The sequence below is a fragment of the Cotesia glomerata genome, linkage group LG9 (assembly GCF_020080835.1).
Source record: "Cotesia glomerata isolate CgM1 linkage group LG9, MPM_Cglom_v2.3, whole genome shotgun sequence".
Classification (NCBI taxonomy): Eukaryota; Metazoa; Arthropoda; class Insecta; order Hymenoptera; family Braconidae; genus Cotesia; species Cotesia glomerata.
The window spans coordinates 17,670,209-17,689,416 of NC_058166.1; the positions used below are offsets into that span (position 1 = coordinate 17,670,209).

At 32.4% G+C, this 19,208-nt stretch overlaps 6 protein-coding genes across 6 annotated transcripts in view; 3 read left to right on the plus strand and 3 right to left on the minus strand.

The window, feature by feature from the left end:
- On the minus strand, window positions 1-3,468 carry LOC123271800 (ubiquitin carboxyl-terminal hydrolase 46). The gene is made up of 8 exons (XM_044738217.1): window positions 3,223-3,468; window positions 3,018-3,098; window positions 2,507-2,723; window positions 2,285-2,365; window positions 1,918-2,210; window positions 515-652; window positions 278-421; window positions 1-199 (listed from the first exon to the last, which is right to left on the minus strand). Exons 1-8 carry the CDS (start codon window positions 3,223-3,225, stop codon window positions 92-94), a joined length of 1,065 nt encoding a protein of 354 aa, XP_044594152.1. The 5' UTR covers window positions 3,226-3,468; the 3' UTR covers window positions 1-91.
- The window catches only part of LOC123271799 (bifunctional glutamate/proline--tRNA ligase), a 26,691-nt gene continuing 9,217 nt past the window's right edge, over window positions 1,735-19,208 (minus strand). Inside the window, exon 7 of the mRNA XM_044738213.1 lies at window positions 1,735-1,754. The gene's annotated coding sequence lies outside the window, so the exon portion shown is untranslated. The remainder of the gene's footprint in view (window positions 1,755-19,208) is intronic.
- Window positions 3,931-5,848, plus strand: LOC123271801. The gene is made up of 3 exons (XM_044738218.1): window positions 3,931-4,052; window positions 4,940-5,247; window positions 5,314-5,848. Exons 1-3 carry the CDS (start codon window positions 3,988-3,990, stop codon window positions 5,577-5,579), a joined length of 639 nt encoding a protein of 212 aa, XP_044594153.1. The 5' UTR covers window positions 3,931-3,987; the 3' UTR covers window positions 5,580-5,848.
- On the plus strand, window positions 7,190-7,716 carry LOC123271802. Its single transcript, XM_044738219.1, has 2 exons — window positions 7,190-7,268; window positions 7,364-7,716. Exons 1-2 carry the CDS (start codon window positions 7,211-7,213, stop codon window positions 7,699-7,701), a joined length of 396 nt encoding a protein of 131 aa, XP_044594154.1. The 5' UTR covers window positions 7,190-7,210; the 3' UTR covers window positions 7,702-7,716.
- Window positions 8,350-9,361, minus strand: LOC123271803. The gene is made up of 2 exons (XM_044738220.1): window positions 9,167-9,361; window positions 8,350-9,001 (listed from the first exon to the last, which is right to left on the minus strand). The coding sequence occupies exons 1-2, from the start codon at window positions 9,213-9,215 to the stop codon at window positions 8,739-8,741; spliced, it is 312 nt and encodes a 103-aa protein (XP_044594155.1). The 5' UTR covers window positions 9,216-9,361; the 3' UTR covers window positions 8,350-8,738.
- LOC123271798 (DNA polymerase epsilon catalytic subunit 1) lies at window positions 10,154-18,293 on the plus strand. The gene is made up of 2 exons (XM_044738211.1): window positions 10,154-10,289; window positions 11,437-18,293. Exon 2 carries the CDS (start codon window positions 11,447-11,449, stop codon window positions 18,233-18,235), a length of 6,789 nt encoding a protein of 2,262 aa, XP_044594146.1. The 5' UTR covers window positions 10,154-10,289; window positions 11,437-11,446; the 3' UTR covers window positions 18,236-18,293.

Consider the following 19,208-nt stretch of genomic DNA (forward strand, 5'->3'; position numbering starts at 1 on the left):
TTTTCTATACCATTAATTACGTAGTACGAGTGGTATCAATTTTAATAAAATAAAATTGATACTTTACCGTGAATAAATTATTTACAGTAAATTAATTACAGTCCCGTGATTGATAGAATAATATGTATCCAGTTTCTGATGTCTTGTGGATGTCGGACGTCAGTCCATAGAAGTCTGCTATATTCGATGCATCGATTTTCTGAAATTTTATTTTACAATTTTAAAAACTCCGATTATTTATAAGTTATAAGTATATAATTAAATTAATTATGCTTACATCAACTGCGTCATCATCAAACAGTAACCAGAAACCATGACTCTTAACAATAGAAATATAGTGTCCACGATTAGGCCCACTTCCACAATGTATCACAACAGCAACCAAATCATAAAGACGATCTGGATTAACAGCATCGTCGCTCTATTTATAAAAAAAAATAGTTGAGTTAACAAAATAAATTATTTAAATGCAAGATAAGTTTATTATTCAACTGCTGAATAAGTTAATACTTACAGTATTAAATAACCTTAACTCCAATGGAAACACAACTCTGTGGGATACTTTAATGTGTCGATTATACTGCTCTACATACTTGAATCTCTTTAAATGAAGTGCGAGGATCATTGGTAATTTTTTCAACCTCATTCGTTTCTGTAAAAATTATTAATAATTTTAAAAAATATAATTACAACCAAAATATAATAATAAGTGTTTACATTATTATTATTATTATTATTATTAATAATAATAAAGATAGATAGTTATTATTCTAAGCCGAATACTCCCGATCTAAATTTTTGAAGAATGACTAATTTTTGATTATTACTTCTTCACCATAATATTTTATCGGTATGAGGTCTCATACCATCAGAGAAAATTTAGATGAAATTCACAATTAAAATTCATTTATCGACAATTATTGTTAGAGAAAGATGTAATTTTTTTACTCAGTGTAACTTTTTCAATAACTGAAAAAATAATTCAGACAGCCCAGACCAGGACTCGAACCTGGATCTTTTGGTTACGCGCTAAATGCTCTACCATTTAAGCTATCCGAGACACTGTCCGTAACTACCTTCCAGTTACCTATTAAGTTCCACTGAGTAAGTCTCTTTTGGCCAAGGCTTTCAATATGTAAGGTATTTAATATATATATATATATTTGACTCCATGATCGGTGTTCATTGATAAACAAATCAAACCAAAAGATCTAAATCCAGGTTCGAGTCCTGGTCTGGGCTGTCTGAATTATTTTTTCAGTTATTGAAAAAGCTACACTGATTAAAAAAATTACATCTTTCTCTAACAATAATTGTCGATAAACGAATTTTAATTGTGAATTTCACCTAAATTTTCTCTGATGGTATGAGACCTCATACCGATAAAATATTATGGTGAAGAAGTAATAATAAAAAATTATTCATTCTTCAAGAATTTGGTTCGGGAGTATTCGGCTTAGAATAATAATAATAACTATCTATCTTTATCAATAAACACCGATCTTCAAGTCAAATATATATAAGGTAAAAGCCCCTATATATGATCATGTACCAGTATATGATCACTCCATGTATTTGTATACCTATATTTGTGAGTATAGATATACAAATACATGGAGTGATCATATACTGGTACATGATCATATATTGGGGCTTTTACCTTATATGTACATATAGATATATTAAATACATTAAATAAAAAATTATTATTATTATTATATCTAATTTATCTAATTCAATCAATCAATAATAATAATAATAACAATGACGTGAAAATTTATTATTATTATTATTATTATTGATTACATTAAAAAAATTAGAGATAATGATAGTAATAATAATAATAAAACTCTTGAATTTATTATTATTATTATTATTATTATTATTATTATTATTATTATTATAAATAATACATACTTGGGCTTCTTGATAACTACTACAATGATCACACTTGAATTTATTATCACTACAAAGAGTTTCAGTATTAGAAAAACACTTGAGGCAGTAAGTTATGGATGTGTTCTGATCAACATCAACTTGTAGGTCGAAAAAATCTTCATCCTTGCTTGATACAGTCTCACAGTTAAGGCAACGAGTTTCTGATGTCAAGATACCTTGGAATATCTCGTGTACCCATGTTGGTTCTGGCGGTGTTCCAGCATCACCAGCTCCGCCTTTTCCAGTAGCTGCTTTGCTTTGATTTCTTTCCGCTGAACAACCATAAATATTAATCATTATAATTTATAATCAATAAATATAAATAAAAATAATTTATTATACATACCGAGTATAATTTCATTAATGTGGTTGATAAGAAAATTTAAAAATTCATGAGCATCTTGTTGCATATAATTATCAAACTCCTCTGAAAAATTTACATTATTAATAAAACATTATAATAATTTTTATTATAAATACAATACTAAAAAAAAATGTAATCAAATGAAATTATCACTTATCACTAATAATAGTTATAATAATAATAATTAAAAATAAACTTTGTTACCTTTTTCTTTCCTCAATCTAGCAATAAATTTTTTTGGCGCAATTGAACCGACTTTCTTTTTCTGAGTTGCAATACTGTAAAACAGATCTGCTAAACATGTCAATAATGTTTCTTTGGTTCTTTTATTTCTTGCTTTATATTCTAATACTTTTTCCCTAAATGGCCTGCAAAAATACAAGGCCTGCAAAACTGAGTTACTGTAGCATGTATTTCCAAACTGAAAAAAAAAAAAATTAATAAAAATATTTATAAATAATAATAAAGTTAGCCAACATTTTTGATTTTTTTATTTTGCTTAATTTATTAAATTATAACTCAAAAATATTTTTTAAAAATTGCACTTATAATTTTTGAAGTTTTTAACAAATGAAAAGATTTTTGTAATAATTTTTTAATAAAAAAATCATAAAAATTTTTAGATGTCGGCTAACTTTATATCCATTATTTATAATAATAAATATTAAAAATAAAAATAAAAAAAAAAAACAGATTAATTAAAACCAATATTTACATTAACAAGACCAAAATAATGTTCATTGGGTGGAAATTGATCAGCTCCAATATTTCTCTCTAGCTGCGATATATTTGCACCCTAAAAAAATACAATAAATAATTATCTCATCTTACACTGGAAATTATCACACCCATTTAAAGCCAGGCAATTGTTAATGTTAATAAAATAAAAACTGATAACAGATAAAATAATTAGTACTCACCATTTTACCATTTAATAACAAGAATAAAATACTGAGCAATTAAAATTGATTGTTCTGTCCCGAAAATCTTCATTGTATAAATATACTAACTAATATAATAATTATTAGCTTATTGTAATAGTTATCACACACATTATATTACAATTATTAATTACTTGTTACCAAATCGGCATGGCAATGTAATAAAATACACCGAACACATGCAATAATATATGTATATATTTATCAACTGAATAATTAAAATAAATATTATCAGTATAAATATTTTTAAATTAATTATTTAATATTAATAATCTGATAAGCGTTATTTATTACATTACATTTTTCGTTAATTACTTTTGACAGATCTCGGTTATATATATTTTTTTTTATTATTTTTTTTATGTTGTGCACAGAACTCCCATCTTATAAATTCTAACTGCCGCCATCTTGTGGATAAAAACACCAACTAAATATTATTTAAAACGCATTTATACCGAGAACTGTCATTGAGATAACAACTGCGAAGTAATTAGATCAATTTATTACAAAACTAATGACGTAAGAGATTAAAATTTAATTTAATGTTAATTCAGGAGTAATTGATGACTAAGATATGTCATTTATTATTTATTACTTTATCACAAGTGTTAGTTACCGATTGATAAAATTGTTTAATGCGCATGCGCGCGGTATTATGTGACATGATAATTATTTGACAGGTATGATGACATACAACTGACAAGTAAACATTAAACGCTAAGTTATTTGCTCAATATTTTAGAAATGGTTAAACTTTGTTTTCTTTGTGATCGGAAACCATCGAAAGCTGATAAGATTTCATTTCATAAGTAATTTTTTTTTTTTTAAGTCATGAATTATTTATTTGTCTTATTTTTTCTAGATGTTTGCAATCATTAGCTGACTCATTTTTGGCTTAAAGTTAAAAATCAATATACTTAAAATTTTAGTTTTCGCTTAAAATTTTTTATTTTTTTAATTCTTTAGAAAACATTTAAAAATTTATTGTACTAAAATTAAAATACATCTGTCAATTTTTAATAATACTAAAGTTAACCGACATGTTTAATTTTTCGATTTTTTTTAAATAATTAAATTATAACAAAAAAATATTTTTAAAAAATTGCACTTATAGTTCTTTAAATTTTTTACAAATGAAAAATTTTTTTTATTAATTTGTAAAAATTTTTTCAATAAAATTAAATTTAGCGGTCACGACAATTTTTTAAATTTTCTTTAACAAATAAATTATGGCAAAAAAAAGTTATTAAAAAAATGGACTTGTAGAAATTTAATAAAATTAAAAATGCAATTTTTTAAAAATAATTTTTTGGAAGAAATTTTTGTGTTAAAGAAAATTAAAAAACTGTCAAGTGACAGCTAAATTAAATGTTATTTTTTTTTTATAATTAATTTTTAATAAAAATCAATAAAATTGTTAGATATCAGCTGATTTCAGTATCATAATATATATAAAATAAAAATGAGCAAGTACTTGACCATTTTTTGATTTTAATTAACAAACAAATTTATTCAAAAAATTATTTTAAAAAAATTTCATTTTTAATTTTTAAAAATTTTTTTAAATGTCAATTTTTTTGCCAAAATTTATTTGTTAGAAAAATTCTTAAAATTTAATTAAATATCTGCTAAATTAATTTTTATTAAAATTATCTGTGATGTATGAATTTTATAAAAATGTGAAAATAAATTTTAGATTTCCAAAAGATGAAATAGTAAGACAAAAATGGCTAGATATCTGCGGATTAACTTCAGAAGACGATGTTTCAAGAATATGTATTTGCTCAATGCACTTTACAGCAGCTGACATGATCAGTTGTTCTTCTGGAATAAAAAAATCATTCTTAAAATCGGGAGCTGTGCCCACAAAATTGTTGTCTAATCCTTTAGTGATAAAAGAAATCGATGAAGCTGCTAAAGCTGCCAAAAAGAGAAACGATCCTGACATTACGCTCCAGTCATCTGTCGAAGAACTCATCGACGAGCTAATAAATGAAATCGGAGGTAATATCTTCAACTATACCCACATTAAATTTTAATTTTAATTATTGCTCAAAATTATTTATCTAGATCTTGATGACAACATTGAGGTCCCGAAGAAACAACGAATATTTTATCGACCTCGTTATATCTCGGAAATAACGCTAGAAGACTTGTCAACTCCTTCGAAAGCTGAGCGAGTTCTCAAGTTGATAAAAACCACAGACTTGAGAAAATCTAAACAGATTAAGAGCTTACAGGACCAACGAAGACAACTCAATCTAAAGATTAAATCTCTCAAGGCGTTGATTGCTCAGTTGCAAGGCAAAGATCCTGATGCCTTGGAAGAAAATTAAGGTTGCTCACTTTTTCGTTCACTAGAGGATATATTTTTATGCACATCCTCAAAGACTGATTATTATTTTTCGCGTGGATTATTAGCATTTACATTTTAATTACATCGAATAAAATGGCTAATATTCAATTTCTATCTAAAATACTGGATAACTAGTCAGTCAATCATTTGACGAAATTTTTGCCAATGAATAATATGACAATCGTAACAATTATTTTCTTTTATGAATTTTTTAAAAAAATTATACTCAAATTAGCAGACATATAATAATTCTTGAAATTTTTATAACGAATTAATTATTATAAAAAAAAAAATTTTTTTTTAATTCACTTAAAATTTTTACTTGTGAAATTTTTTTCTTGTTAGAAAAATTGAAAAAAATTTTTTTATGTCTGTATAATTCAGTATCACTTTATAAATCTTTAAAAAGATAGTAATATCTTTAATAAGTACAAATGATAGTACGAATTTAATAACTCTAAAGTGTTCTAATTGTATTCAATTATTCAATATTTAGATTATTTATTTATATCACTTTTTTTCACAATTATATATATAATATATTTTTACGCACAGTATTTTCGCTTAAAAATATTCTAGTCATAAAACTTGAAAAATTATTTTAATAGATAATTAATTGTCTACAAATACAAAAAAATTAAATTTTAAATAATGTAATTTATAAGAAAAGTAACAAATATCAATGCTTATATATGTAATCAAATAGATGTAAAAAAATACTTAAGTAATTTAACACAAATGTGATAAAATAATAAATAACTTTATTCGACCTAAAAATTGGTGGTTCTTTTAAGTTGGCGGGGAAAAATCAATTTTTTTTTGCCAAAATGTTTGTTCGTGATTGTTCAATGAAATTAATCAAATTTATAGTTTGTTGTAGTGGTGGGCGCTTCGAGCGCTTGGTTAAGACTTGCTGCCGTAGAGGCGTGACCGAGGAGCTAGGTAGCCTCAAAAATTCACAAATTATGCATAATATATTATTTTTTAATATTTTTGAACTACGTTAATTTTCATACGCATTATTATTATTATTATTATTATTATTACTATAATTTACTATTTTTTCCGAAGATCGGTGTTTTTACTAAATAAAGAGTTCTAAATTTCAAAGCCATTATCCCCGATCCAAATTGATGTTAGACTAATTTTTAAATTTTACATTAAATTTTTTTATTTATTAAATTCTTTAAATTTTAATTTTTAAATTTTACATTAAATTTTTATTTATTAAATTCTTTAAATTTTAATTTTTACTTATTATTTATTTTCACCACATTATTGTCGGTATGAGCACTCATACCATCCTTGGGTGAATATATCTAACAATTAAAAATCTTTATTTTAATTTAAGATTAAGCAAAGATGTTATATTCTTTATTCAGTGAGACTTTTTTCGGCCACCGAAAAAATAATAACTCGGAAATGCTCAGACCAGGAATCGAACCTGGATCTTTTGGTGTCGCGCCAACTGCTCTTTATTTATTATTTTTACTATTATTCTTACGTAATTTCTGTGTTGAAAATTATTGATAATAAACCTGTAGTGTTCAATTTAAAGTGAATAATTATAACAATTAATTGTTAATTAAGTTAACTTAATTTTATAGAGCCATGCCAAAGCCATTTCACCTGATGGGTTCTGAATCGCCCCGGTCTGTAGATGAAATTAGTAAGAAATAAATAATTTTTATTTTTCTAATAAATTATACGACTTCTTAAAATATTTATTATTTATTTATTAATTCACAATTGAACTTTTTCTAGTGGCTAAAAATGGCATAAAGTCTACATGTCGCTGCGATAAGTGTAATGCCATGGTTAAACTTTTAGACAAGGAAATCCAACGTTATTGGGAAAAATCTATAGCCTTCTGGCTCCACCACCATAACTTTAATTATATCGACAAATGTAAATTGATGGAACTAATGAAAAATGATTTGGGAAAATTTGATAATAAAGTCACTGAGTCAGGAGATGATTTTTGTTCAAATTCTCCTCATATTTATGAAAGGATTATCGATTATCAGAGTTTGAACAGTTACCTCGATTATTTGGACAAAAACACTAATGAACTTGAACTAATTAATCCATTTTCAATGTAATTATAATTTATATGCGTTAATTGCTATTATTAATTTCTTATTTCACTACAGAACTTTCTTTATAATCGAGAGATGCAATGTTTATTCTAAATTAAATAATTTAACAACTTAGTTTTTACAGTGCCGAGTCAAAACCATAAACTCAACAGATAGTTTCTGAACCGCGCCGTTCTGTTAAGAAATTAAGTAAGTAAAAAATTATTTTTATTTTCGTATTAATTCGCCAGTCTAATAACTTCTCATTCCAACAACACAATTCTTTGTAATAATGTGCAAATGTTGCATACTGGTTCAAGATTTTGGCGTTGTACTCCTGTAAATATCAATTGTTTTATGTTCGCAGCAGGGTAAGTAGAAGTTACGGCAGTGAAAATTGCCAGTGGCCATGTCTTTTCTCATGAGAAAATTCCACATTTGCTCTTCTACAGTACTACCAGTGCCCTTATCATAATATTTCATTCCTAGATCCAATAACTTCTCACTCAAAAACATAATTTTTTGCAACAATGTGCAAATGTTGCTGCATTCTGGATCGAGATTAAGGTCTTGTACTCCTGTAAAAAAAAAATGTTTTTTGATTATAAAGAACTTGGAAAAAAAAAAAAAAAATTAAAAATATCTGAAAACTTCGGATAAAAAATTTATTTCTAATAATTCTTTATTTTAGTTGGCGATTAAAAAATTGTTTAAATTCATGATTATAAAATAAAATATACCTCCGAGCCAGCCTCCATAAGGTTCTGGTTCCTCTTCTTCCCTCTGCATTTTTTTTATTTAATATTTATTTTATTAATTAATTGATCAAATGTAATATCTGCACGTGCTCAATGCCGAATGTTATTTTATGGAATGTTATTTACATTTGTCGATTGGATGTATCTTGATAAATTCAAGCAGTAATTGATTCTATTTATAAAATTTATTGTGTGTTCACTCCTTGGCAAATCGACGTTACGACATTGGAATTCGCCATTCTAATAACTTCTCATTCCAACAACACAATTCTTTGTAATAATGTGCAAATATTGCATACTGGTTCAAGATTTTGGCGTTGTACTTTTGTAAATATCAATTGTTTTATGTTCGCAGCAGGGTAAGTAGAAGTTACGGCAGTGAAAATTGCCAGTGGCCATGTCTTTTCTCATGAGAAAATTCCATATTTGCTCTTCTACAGTGCTACCAGTGCCCTTATCATAATATTTCATTCCTAGATCCAATAACTTCTCACTCAAAAACATCATTTTTTGCAACAATGTGCAAATGTTGCTGCATTCTGGATCGAGATTAAGGTCTTGTACTCCTGTAAAAAAAAAATGTTTTTTGATTAGAAAGAACTTGGAAAAAAAAAAAAAAAATTAAAAATATCTGAAAACTTCGGATAAAAAATTTATTTCTAATAATTCTTTATTTTAGTTGGCGATTAAAAAATTGTTTAAATTCATGATTATAAAATAAAAAAATATACCTCCGAGCCAGCCTCCATAAGGTTCTGGTTCCTCTTCTTCCCTCTGCATTTTTTTTATTTAATATTTATTTTATTAATTAATTAATCAAATATAATATCTGGACGTGCTCAATGCCGAATGTTATTTTATGGAATATTATTTACATTTGTCCTAGGTATTTAATTAGCTATAGTGGTGCTCTATATATTATGTTATGCACAATAAGATCCAAAAGGCGGGAATCTGTTTTACTAGTTGTGCCGATTATGGAGGCCCTATATATTTTTCATTACAAAATAATTTTTCGAAAATGGCCGACCATAACTATGAAAACTATGCTGTAGTTTTTTTAATTACTAGAAATATAATTGATTCTAATTTTTTTATAAAGATAAAAATGACTCAAAAAAAATTTATTTTGAAAAGCAAAAATTTGATTTTTATTTTATTTCTTGTAATTATCTACTTGATGGTAGTACAAGTTTAGGAGATTGATAATTTTGGCGGTTTCACTGGACATATTTATATAAGATATACTCTTGTTTCTATTTTTTTATCTCTTTCATGTCTTAAATAATTTTTTTTTTTTTTTTTTTTTTTTTTTTTAAAGAAAATGTAAAAGTGACTAAAAATGTCCAGATTCATAAACTCAATTCCATTTTTGTATTTATATTAATATAAGATTTCAGATTAGTTTCTTTGGAAGATAACACTGTGTTAAAATATGTATTTTATATAAAACTTTGTACCTAAAAAATATAATTTATATTTAAATGTATTTTTTATAAATATTTATCGTATACTCTATTTAAATATGTATTTTATTTTAATTGTATTTAAATTAATATGTAATTTTAATTTGAACAACAAGTGTGTAACTGTACCATATAAATTTTAAGACACAGTATTGTATTTTGTATATGTGGCAGCATTGGGACTACCCAAACGCCATCTTTGTGTAATTTTTTCTTCCAATAAAAAAAAATAATAATTTTGGCGCGTAAACTCCATAACACATAACCAAGATGGAGAATGTAAACAGTCGCTGACAGTTGATACTACTGTAAAAAAATATTTATTATTTATTGTTTATATTATTTAATATTCATATTACTTGTTATTTTTCTTCATTAATTAATTAAAGTAAGTATCCCAATATATTTTATTAATTAAATCATGATAAATATAATTAATGACAAATTTATTTAGCAAGTTATTTTTTTTAATAAAAAGCTACACATGGTGTTCATGTGCAATACACCTGTTGATAATTTATATTACTTAAATTGAGAAGAAAGTCTGAAATTATAAAAAATTACAAGTGCAAATTTTTCCATAAATTTTTATTTAAAAAAAAATTGTCAGATGTCAGCTGATTTCAGTATCATGCAATGTTTTACAATTAATTTTCTAGACTTCTGTTATTATTTAATAAGAATAAAAAAAAATATCCAGAGTAAAAATTTCAATATCATCTATATTATTACAAGAATAAGAAAAATGTATTTTATAATAAGATGGGTTCTTAAGGTTAAATTTGGTATCATTAGAAAGGTCTTGACCTGGAGTTATGTTTTTTCAAGGTTTCTTATCATTCTCACCCATAGTCAATTTATGATGATAAGTATCTAGGTTGCATTCGAAAAAGCTCTATCTCTAGATACATAATTAAGAAATGACCTGATATCTTGTGAACTATTGACATTTTTAGAGATATAAGCTCATCTCGATGTTACATTCATCAAGACCTTTCATTCGAGTACCCACATCAATTTTTCATATATTTATATATATTATATATATGTATATATGAAAATATATCAAATATGCATGTGGGTACTCAAATGAAAGCTCTTGATGAGTGTAACATCGGGATGAGCTTATATTTTAAAAAATATCATAAGTTGACAAAATACAATATAATTTCTTAATTATTGACGTTTTTAAAGATATAAGCTCACCCCGACATTACACTCATCAAGACCTTTCATTTGAGTACCCACATCAATTTTTCATATATTTATATATATTATATATATGTATATATGAAAAATATATCAAAAATGCATGTGGGTACTCAAATGAAAGCTCTTGATGAGTGTAACATCTGGATGAGTTTATATCTTTAAAATCATCAATTGTTAAAGAAGTACAGTGCAATTTAACAAAAGTCATTATTTAATAAAGCAAAATTTTATTTATTTATAGTTTACAAGTCACGGCAGTCACACAGTGACTGCAAGATTGTTAGTAATAATTAAAAACTTATCAAATTTAATAAATTTTCCAGAACTCCCACAATGGCATCAGTAAATACCGGCAAGTACCGTTCAGAAAAATCAGAAAAAAAGAAAACCTGGGAACCAGGAGCCGAGGGTCCTCGAGAAAACGCAGCAGACATTCGCCTGAGACAAGCAAACGAGAACATCCACATCGACAATCTCTACGGGTTCTACCGAGTCAGCGACAACCGAGAACGCGTAGGCTACCTAATAAACATGCACGTCACTGAAATCGTCGAAGAAGACAAAAGACTGACCAGCGGCGTGGACTACTACTTCCTCGAAGAAGACTGTACGCGCTTCAAAGTATCAATGCCCTACCACCCCTACTTCTACATCCTCTGCCGCAAAGACACCGAGCAGGAGCTTTCAATCTTCCTCCAGAAAAAGTACAGCGGAATCGTCAGCAAGATCGAGATAGTCCGCAAAGAAGACCTGGACCTGCCCAACCACCTAGCAGGTATCCAACAAAAATACTTGAAGCTCTCCTTCTCCAACATCGTAGACATGACCAAGGTCAAAAAGCAGATCCGTCACGCAGTGAAGCTAAGCCGCGACAGAGAAAAGACCCAGTCGTGCTATTCCGAGTTGCTGGAGGACAACGACGACGCGGATGAGCAGAGCCTCAAGAAGATCATTGACCACATGGACAACATCGTGGACATCCGCGAGCACGATGTCCCTCACCACATCCGTGTCTCAATAGACTTGAACATCTACGTCGGTTGCTGGTACTCCATCAAGACCCGGGGTACAGATCCTCCAATCATCACCAGAAGGACGGACATAATCGAAACTATCGACCCAATTGTCCTGGCGTATGATATCGAGACCACGAAGCTCCCCCTGAAGTTCCCCGATGCGAACTTTGATCAAATTATGATGATATCCTACATGATCGACGGCGCCGGGTACCTGATCACCAACCGCGAGATCATCTCCATGGACATCGAAGACTTCGAGTACACTCCATCTCCAGAATTCGAAGGTAAGTTCCAAGTTTTTAACGAGCCCAATGAGAAGGCTACAATTGAAAAATTCTTCCAACACATTCTCGACATCCGTCCTCACATTTTCGTCTCCTACAACGGCGACTTCTTCGACTGGCCGTTCGTGGAGACAAGAGCTGCGATTCACGGGTTAAATATGAAGGACCAGATAGGGTTTGCTAAGAACCGGGATGGTAATTTTGCCAGCAGGCCTGCTAGCCACATGGACTGTCTGTCTTGGGTAAAGCGCGATTCTTACTTACCAGTCGGGTCTCAGGGTCTTAAAGCAGTGACCAAGTCCAAGTTGAGGTACAATCCGGTAGAAGTTGATCCGGAGGAGATGTGCAAGCTGGCAGTCGAACAGCCAGAGTCTTTAGCTAACTACTCAGTCTCTGACGCAGTTGCTACTTATTACTTGTATCAGAAGTACGTCCATCCGTTTATCTTCGCGTTGTGCACAATTATCCCCATGAATCCTGATGAAGTCCTGAGAAAAGGCTCGGGAACTTTGTGTGAGTCTCTGCTGATGGTGGAAGCTTTTAAGGCTAACATTATCTTTCCTAACAAGAAAGAAAATGAGCTGAATAAATTGACGACTGATGGACATGTGCTTAATCAGGAAACTTACGTGGGAGGTCATGTAGAAGCGTTGGAGTCTGGTATTTTCCGGGCGGATATCCCTTATAGGTTTAAGATAGTCACCAGTGCAGTTGATGAATTGATTAGTAGCGTGGATAATACTCTAAAGCACGCAATCCAGGAGGAAGAGAACGTTCCGTTGGATCTGGTGGATAATTTTGAAGAAGTTGCTGACGCGATTAGGGAAAAGTTGATGGATTTGAAGAACCAGCCGCTGAGATTGGAAAAACCGGTGATTTATCATTTAGATGTTGGTGCGATGTATCCCAATATTATTCTAACGAATCGGCTGCAACCTTCTGCCATGGTTGACGAGACTGTTTGCGCTGCTTGTGATTACAATCGTCCTGGAGCGCTGTGCAAGCGCGACATGAAGTGGATGTGGCGTGGAGAGTACCTAGCTGCTAGTCTCAGCGAGTATCAACGTATCCAGCAGCAATTGGAGACTGAGAAATTTCCTCCGGCTTTTCCTGGAGGACCCAAAAGAGCGTTTCATCAGCTCCCGCCAGTGGATCGTGCTAGTTATGAGAAGAAACGTCTGGAGCAGTACTGCAAAAAAGTCTATAAAAAGGTCAAAATTACTAAGATGGAAGAACGGACCCAGACGGTGTGTCAGAAGGAAAATTCTTTTTATGTTGACACTGTGAGAGCCTTTAGGGATCGTAGGTATGAGTACAAAGGCTTGAATAAAGTTGCGAAGCAACAAGTAGCTGCTGCGGTTAAAAAGAATGATGCTGCGGAAATAAAATCTGCGAAAAATAGGGAAGTTCTTTATGATTCTTTGCAATTGGCTCATAAGTGTATTTTGAACTCTTTTTATGGGTATGTAATGAGAGGAGGCTCCAGGTGGTTCAGTATGGAGATGGGTGGGATTGTTTGCTACACTGGCGCCCACATTATCATGGAAGCTAGGAAGATTGTTGAAAAAATTGGACGTCCTTTGGAACTAGACACAGATGGAATTTGGTGTATCTTACCAGCTTCTTTTCCGGATAATTTTATTGTAAAAACTCGGCATGAAAAAAAATCCAAGCTCACTATTTCGTATCCTAATGCAGTGCTTAATTTTATGGTCAAAGACCAGTTTACTAACGACGTTTATCATGATTTAGTAGACAAAGATACTGGTCACTATAAAATCAGGAGTGAGAATTCTATTTTCTTTGAGATTGATGGTCCTTATTTAGCAATGGTGCTGCCTGCTGCTAAAGAAGAAGGCAAGAGGCTCAAAAAACGATACGCAGTGTTCAACTTTGATGGTTCTTTGGCGGAATTGAAAGGCTTTGAAGTGAAACGCCGTGGAGAGTTGCAATTGATTAAAATTTTCCAATCATCAGTTTTTGAGTCTTTCCTGAAGGGAACCACATTAGAGGAGTGTTATAAAGCGGTAGCAGAAGTTGCGGATTACTGGTTGGATATAATGTACACCAAGGGAGCGAATATCCCCGACTCGGAGCTGTTCGAGTTGATCAGCGAGAACAAATCCATGTCGAAGAAGCTTGAAGACTATGGCGCCCAAAAGTCGACATCTATTTCCACCGCTAAACGACTTTCTGAGTTTCTGGGTGACCAGATGGTGAAAGACGCTGGACTTGCTTGTAGGTATATCATTGCTAAGAAGCCCCACGGAGCTCCGGTTACAGAACGAGCCATTCCTTTGGCGATATTCCAGTCCGAGCCGAGTATTACTAAACACTACTTGCGCAAGTGGTTAAAAGACCCGTCGATGCAGGAGTTTGATATCCGGGAGATTCTAGACTGGGGGTACTACATTGAGAGGCTTGGAAGTGTCATTCAGAAAATTATTACGATACCTGCTGCGATGCAGGGGATTGCTAATCCAGTTCCTCGGGTTCGACATCCTGATTGGCTGCATAAGAAATTGTTGGATAAAAATGACACCAAGAGACAGACGAAAATTACGGATATTTTCAAAGCTTCTGTTAGAGAAGTTAGTCAGGATGATAATGATGATGATGATAATGAATGTGGTGATAGTGAGACTGTTCAGATAAACGATATTGAAGACATGGCTTCTACTTCACGAATCAGACCAGTTCCTCAAGCGAAAAGAAAGCGCGTGGGTTCCGAAAGCGAAGAGATAGACTTGAAGAAAAGCTGGAGAGAAGTTCTGGGCGCGCCTCCATCTCCTGGAAAGACTTACGCTGATTTTCAATCTTGGCTGGAGTTCCATAGAAAAAAGTGGGCCTACCAGAAGAAACAACGAGGCGACAGACAGCGCAAGAAGATCAGGATGATCGGGCAAGCTGAAGAAACAGCGCGTGGAGTTGTAAGAAACGCTAACACTTCCACGATTTCGGGTTTCTTCCGCAAAGCGCATCGAAAATTACTGGACTACCCTTGGCAGATAATCCAAATTGTGGAGACCAATGAGCCGGGGCTTTTCAGAGTTTGGGCGCTTGTAGATAACGAATTGCATCAAGTTAGATTGTCAGTTCCCAGGATTTTCTATGTTAATTCACGAAAAGAACGCGGTGATCCTGGAGCCAACGACCTTTGGCGCAAGTGTACCAAAATTCTTCCTCGCTCAAGACCTGTTTATCACCTGTACCAGTATACTGTCCCAGAAGGGCTGTATCAGCAGCACAGCCAGAGTCTGATGGAGAACGTGACCCAGCCAGAGAACGAAGGAATCTATGAGACTCAGATGCCTCTGAGTTTTAGAGCGATACTAGAGCTGGGATGCGTTTGCACAGTGGATGCTAGGGCTGCGAGAAGCATGGCTGATGGCTCGGATACTTTTAATTTGCACCATCTTCAAATGAAGACTGGAATAGCTGAGATGTACTTGAGAGATCGCTCGGTTATTAAGTATGTCTACTTGTTCCATCACTGGGCGACGACTCGTCAGAGGTCTATGTGGGGATTGTTCCTCGGACCCAGTAAAAGAGGGCATATTTTTGTCTACGACTCTGTTAGGACCAACCAGATGCCCAATATGAATACTTTGTACCAAACCGAGAGGAATTTGATCAAAAACAATCCAGACATTGAATTGTACCCCGAAGACATGACCTTTGAAGTAAGAATTGAAACTAATCTCCAGCAAGTCCAGAGGCAGTTGCAAGCAGCTCTTAAAGCTTACAAAAATGAAATGAAGGGAGCGACGATGCTGTTAGTTCAATCTCCGATGGAGATTCCTAACCTTTGCAGCGAAATGCCGGCGCTGAACGAATTCCCGCTGGTGGCAGTTCATAATCCAGATGTGGACCACCTTTTCAGCACTCTCGATTGGCAAAGAGTCGGCGCTAGGACTATGGTGAAGCATTTTCTGAAGAGTAATCATGGATTGAGCCTGATGATAGATCAGTGTCGCTTTTTCGCAGCTCCTTTGGGGAACATTCCAGCAGACGCGACGCTTTTTGGTGCTGATCTGTTCTACGCTCGGAATTTACAGAAGCACAATTTCGTGCTGTGGTGCTCGCCGAACGAGCGGCCTGATTTAGGAGGCAGTGAGAATGATGATAATCGTTTGCTTACTGATTTTGAGGAAAGTTCCAGTTGTGCTGCTAACAAATCTGGAACTTTTTCCAGCGTTTGCGTAGAATTGGAGGTCGAAAGTCTGGCTATTAACACTCTTCTGCAGTCAAATAAGGTTAATGATGTGGACGGTACCAGTTCTTTTGTTAGCTTCCATGTCGCGCCACAGGCGTCGCTGCAAGACATAGTCTCGGGGGATCCCAAAGCTGTGATACCGAGTTACGACGAGACAGCTGTTTGTAGCGCAGCTTTCAAAGTCTTGAGGAATATGGTTAGTGGGTGGTTGAAAGCAGTCACTTTGCAGAAGAATGTCTTCGCGGATTACCAGATTATTCACTTTTATAGGTGGCTTAGGACGCCTAATGCTTTGTTGTATGACCCTGCGTTAAGAAGGACGCTTCATACCTACATGAAGAAATTGTTCATTCAATTAATTGCAGAGTTCAAGAGACTTGGGTCTATTATAGTGTTTGCTAATTTTAATAAAATTATTATTTGTACCAAAAAAAGAACCATTACCGACGCGTTGGGGTATATTGAGTTCGTGGTACAGACTATTAAGAACAAGGAATTGTTCCATTCTATTGATATTACTTATGAGAATTGTTGGGAGTATTTGGTCTGGTTGGATTTGGCGAATTTTGCTGGCATCAGGGGCAAGTTGAATGATTCTGTTGATGGTCAGGGAAGAAATGTTAGGAATGATGATGATGATGATAATGATGATGATGATGATGATGAAGAAGATGAAGATAGTGATACCCCAGAAGTAATCATGACCTGGAACTTGATGGAGATTTTGCCCCAAGAAGCTTCTTGTCAAGCCAGCTTCAGCGCTGTCATTGCGGGATACATCATCGCAGTTTATGAGTTCATCAACCAAATGGAGTTCCCCAATACTCCGAGGCTCAGTCGAAGGAGGAAGAATAATTTCAGCCAGACTATCTGCCAGCTAGGTCTAGGCTCTCTGGAGAACGCTGGGGAGTTTGCAAAGAAGCTGATAAACGGAGAGATGTCCCAGAAGCTGTTCCAGATTGTCCAGAAAATTCATAAAAAAATGCCCGAGAAGGTTCTGACCAGCGACGAGTTTCCTAATCTGGATCTTGGTAGCTCTGGAGTGATGAAGATCAACCCGGCGTTGGAGTTGATTAAGGCTGTTTGCAAGGTGTTGTCGCTGGATAAGGAAGTCGAAGATGAGGTCTTTGAATTGCAGAGGAATCTTTTGAGGCTGATTAAAGTTGGGAACTTCAGCGACAAAGCTGAGTGGAAGGAGCCTTGTATTTCTTTCGTGCTCCCGGAGATCATCTGCAAGGCCTGTAATCACACTAGGGATATTGATCTGTGTAAGGATATTTATCGCACGATTGAGGCTGGGGTTCATGTTTGGAATTGTCCGCTTTGTAAAACTACTTACGATAATGCGGAGATTGAGTTCACTCTGGTTGATACTGTTTGCAGAAAGAGCATGGGCTTTGTGTTGCAGGACTTGCAGTGCAAGAAGTGTGGGGAAGTTCAGAGGGATAATGTTAAAGAGTACTGCTCTTGTTCGGGTGAATATAAAAATACTGTAACGCAAGATGAAATGATTAAGTGTATAAAAGTTTTGAAGTCTATTGCTAAGAAATGTCAAATGGTTGTTTTGAGCGATTTAATTGATAGCATTAAAGTTGTTAAATAAATATTTTTTTATTCTCAATTCTTATAAAATTGATTTTTATTTTTTTTCTATCCAAATCCTGGAGAATTTAAAGATTGTTTTTTGGTTAATTTTGTCTTATAAAATTTTGGTTTGTTGAATAATGACTTGTGTTAAATTGCACTGTAGTTTTTTAACTATTGACATTTTTAAAGATATAAACTCATCCCGATGTTACACTCATCGAAAGCTTTAATTTGAGTACCCACATGTGTATTATTGATATATTTTTCATATATACATATATATGATATTTATAAAAATATAAAATATATGAAAAATTGATGTGGGTACTCAAATGAAAGGTCTTAATGAGTGTAACATAGAGATGAGCTTATATCTGTAAAAATGTCAATAGTTGACAAGATACAAGATCATTTCTTAATTATTGATATTTTTGAAGATTTAAGTTTATCATGATGTTACACTCATCAAGAGCTTTCATTTGAGTATCCACATGCATTTTTGATATATTTTTCATATATACATATATAATATATATAAATATATGAAAAATTGATATGGGAACTCAAATGAAAGGTCTCGATGAGTGTAACATCAGAATGAGCTTATATCTTTAAAAATGTCAATAATTAAGAAATTATATTGTATTTCGTCAACTTATGATAATTTTAAAGATATAAACTGATCATGATGTTACAATCATTGAGACCTTTCATTTGAGTACTCACATCATTTTTTCATATATTTTTATGTATATATATATATTGGTGAACAAGTTGACACCAACCGAGTTACTTTCCAAGAGTTGCCGCCAAGTTGGTGACAAGTTGCGGCAGTAGATTGACAGAAAGTTGCGGCCAACTTGGCTATCAGGGTGGTGATAATAAAAGAGTTGAAAGATTGTGTTGATAATATAGAGCGGAGCATATATTGATAATAAAGAGTTGAAAAAGAGACTACATGCGGAGATGCTGAGACAATTAGCCTTGTA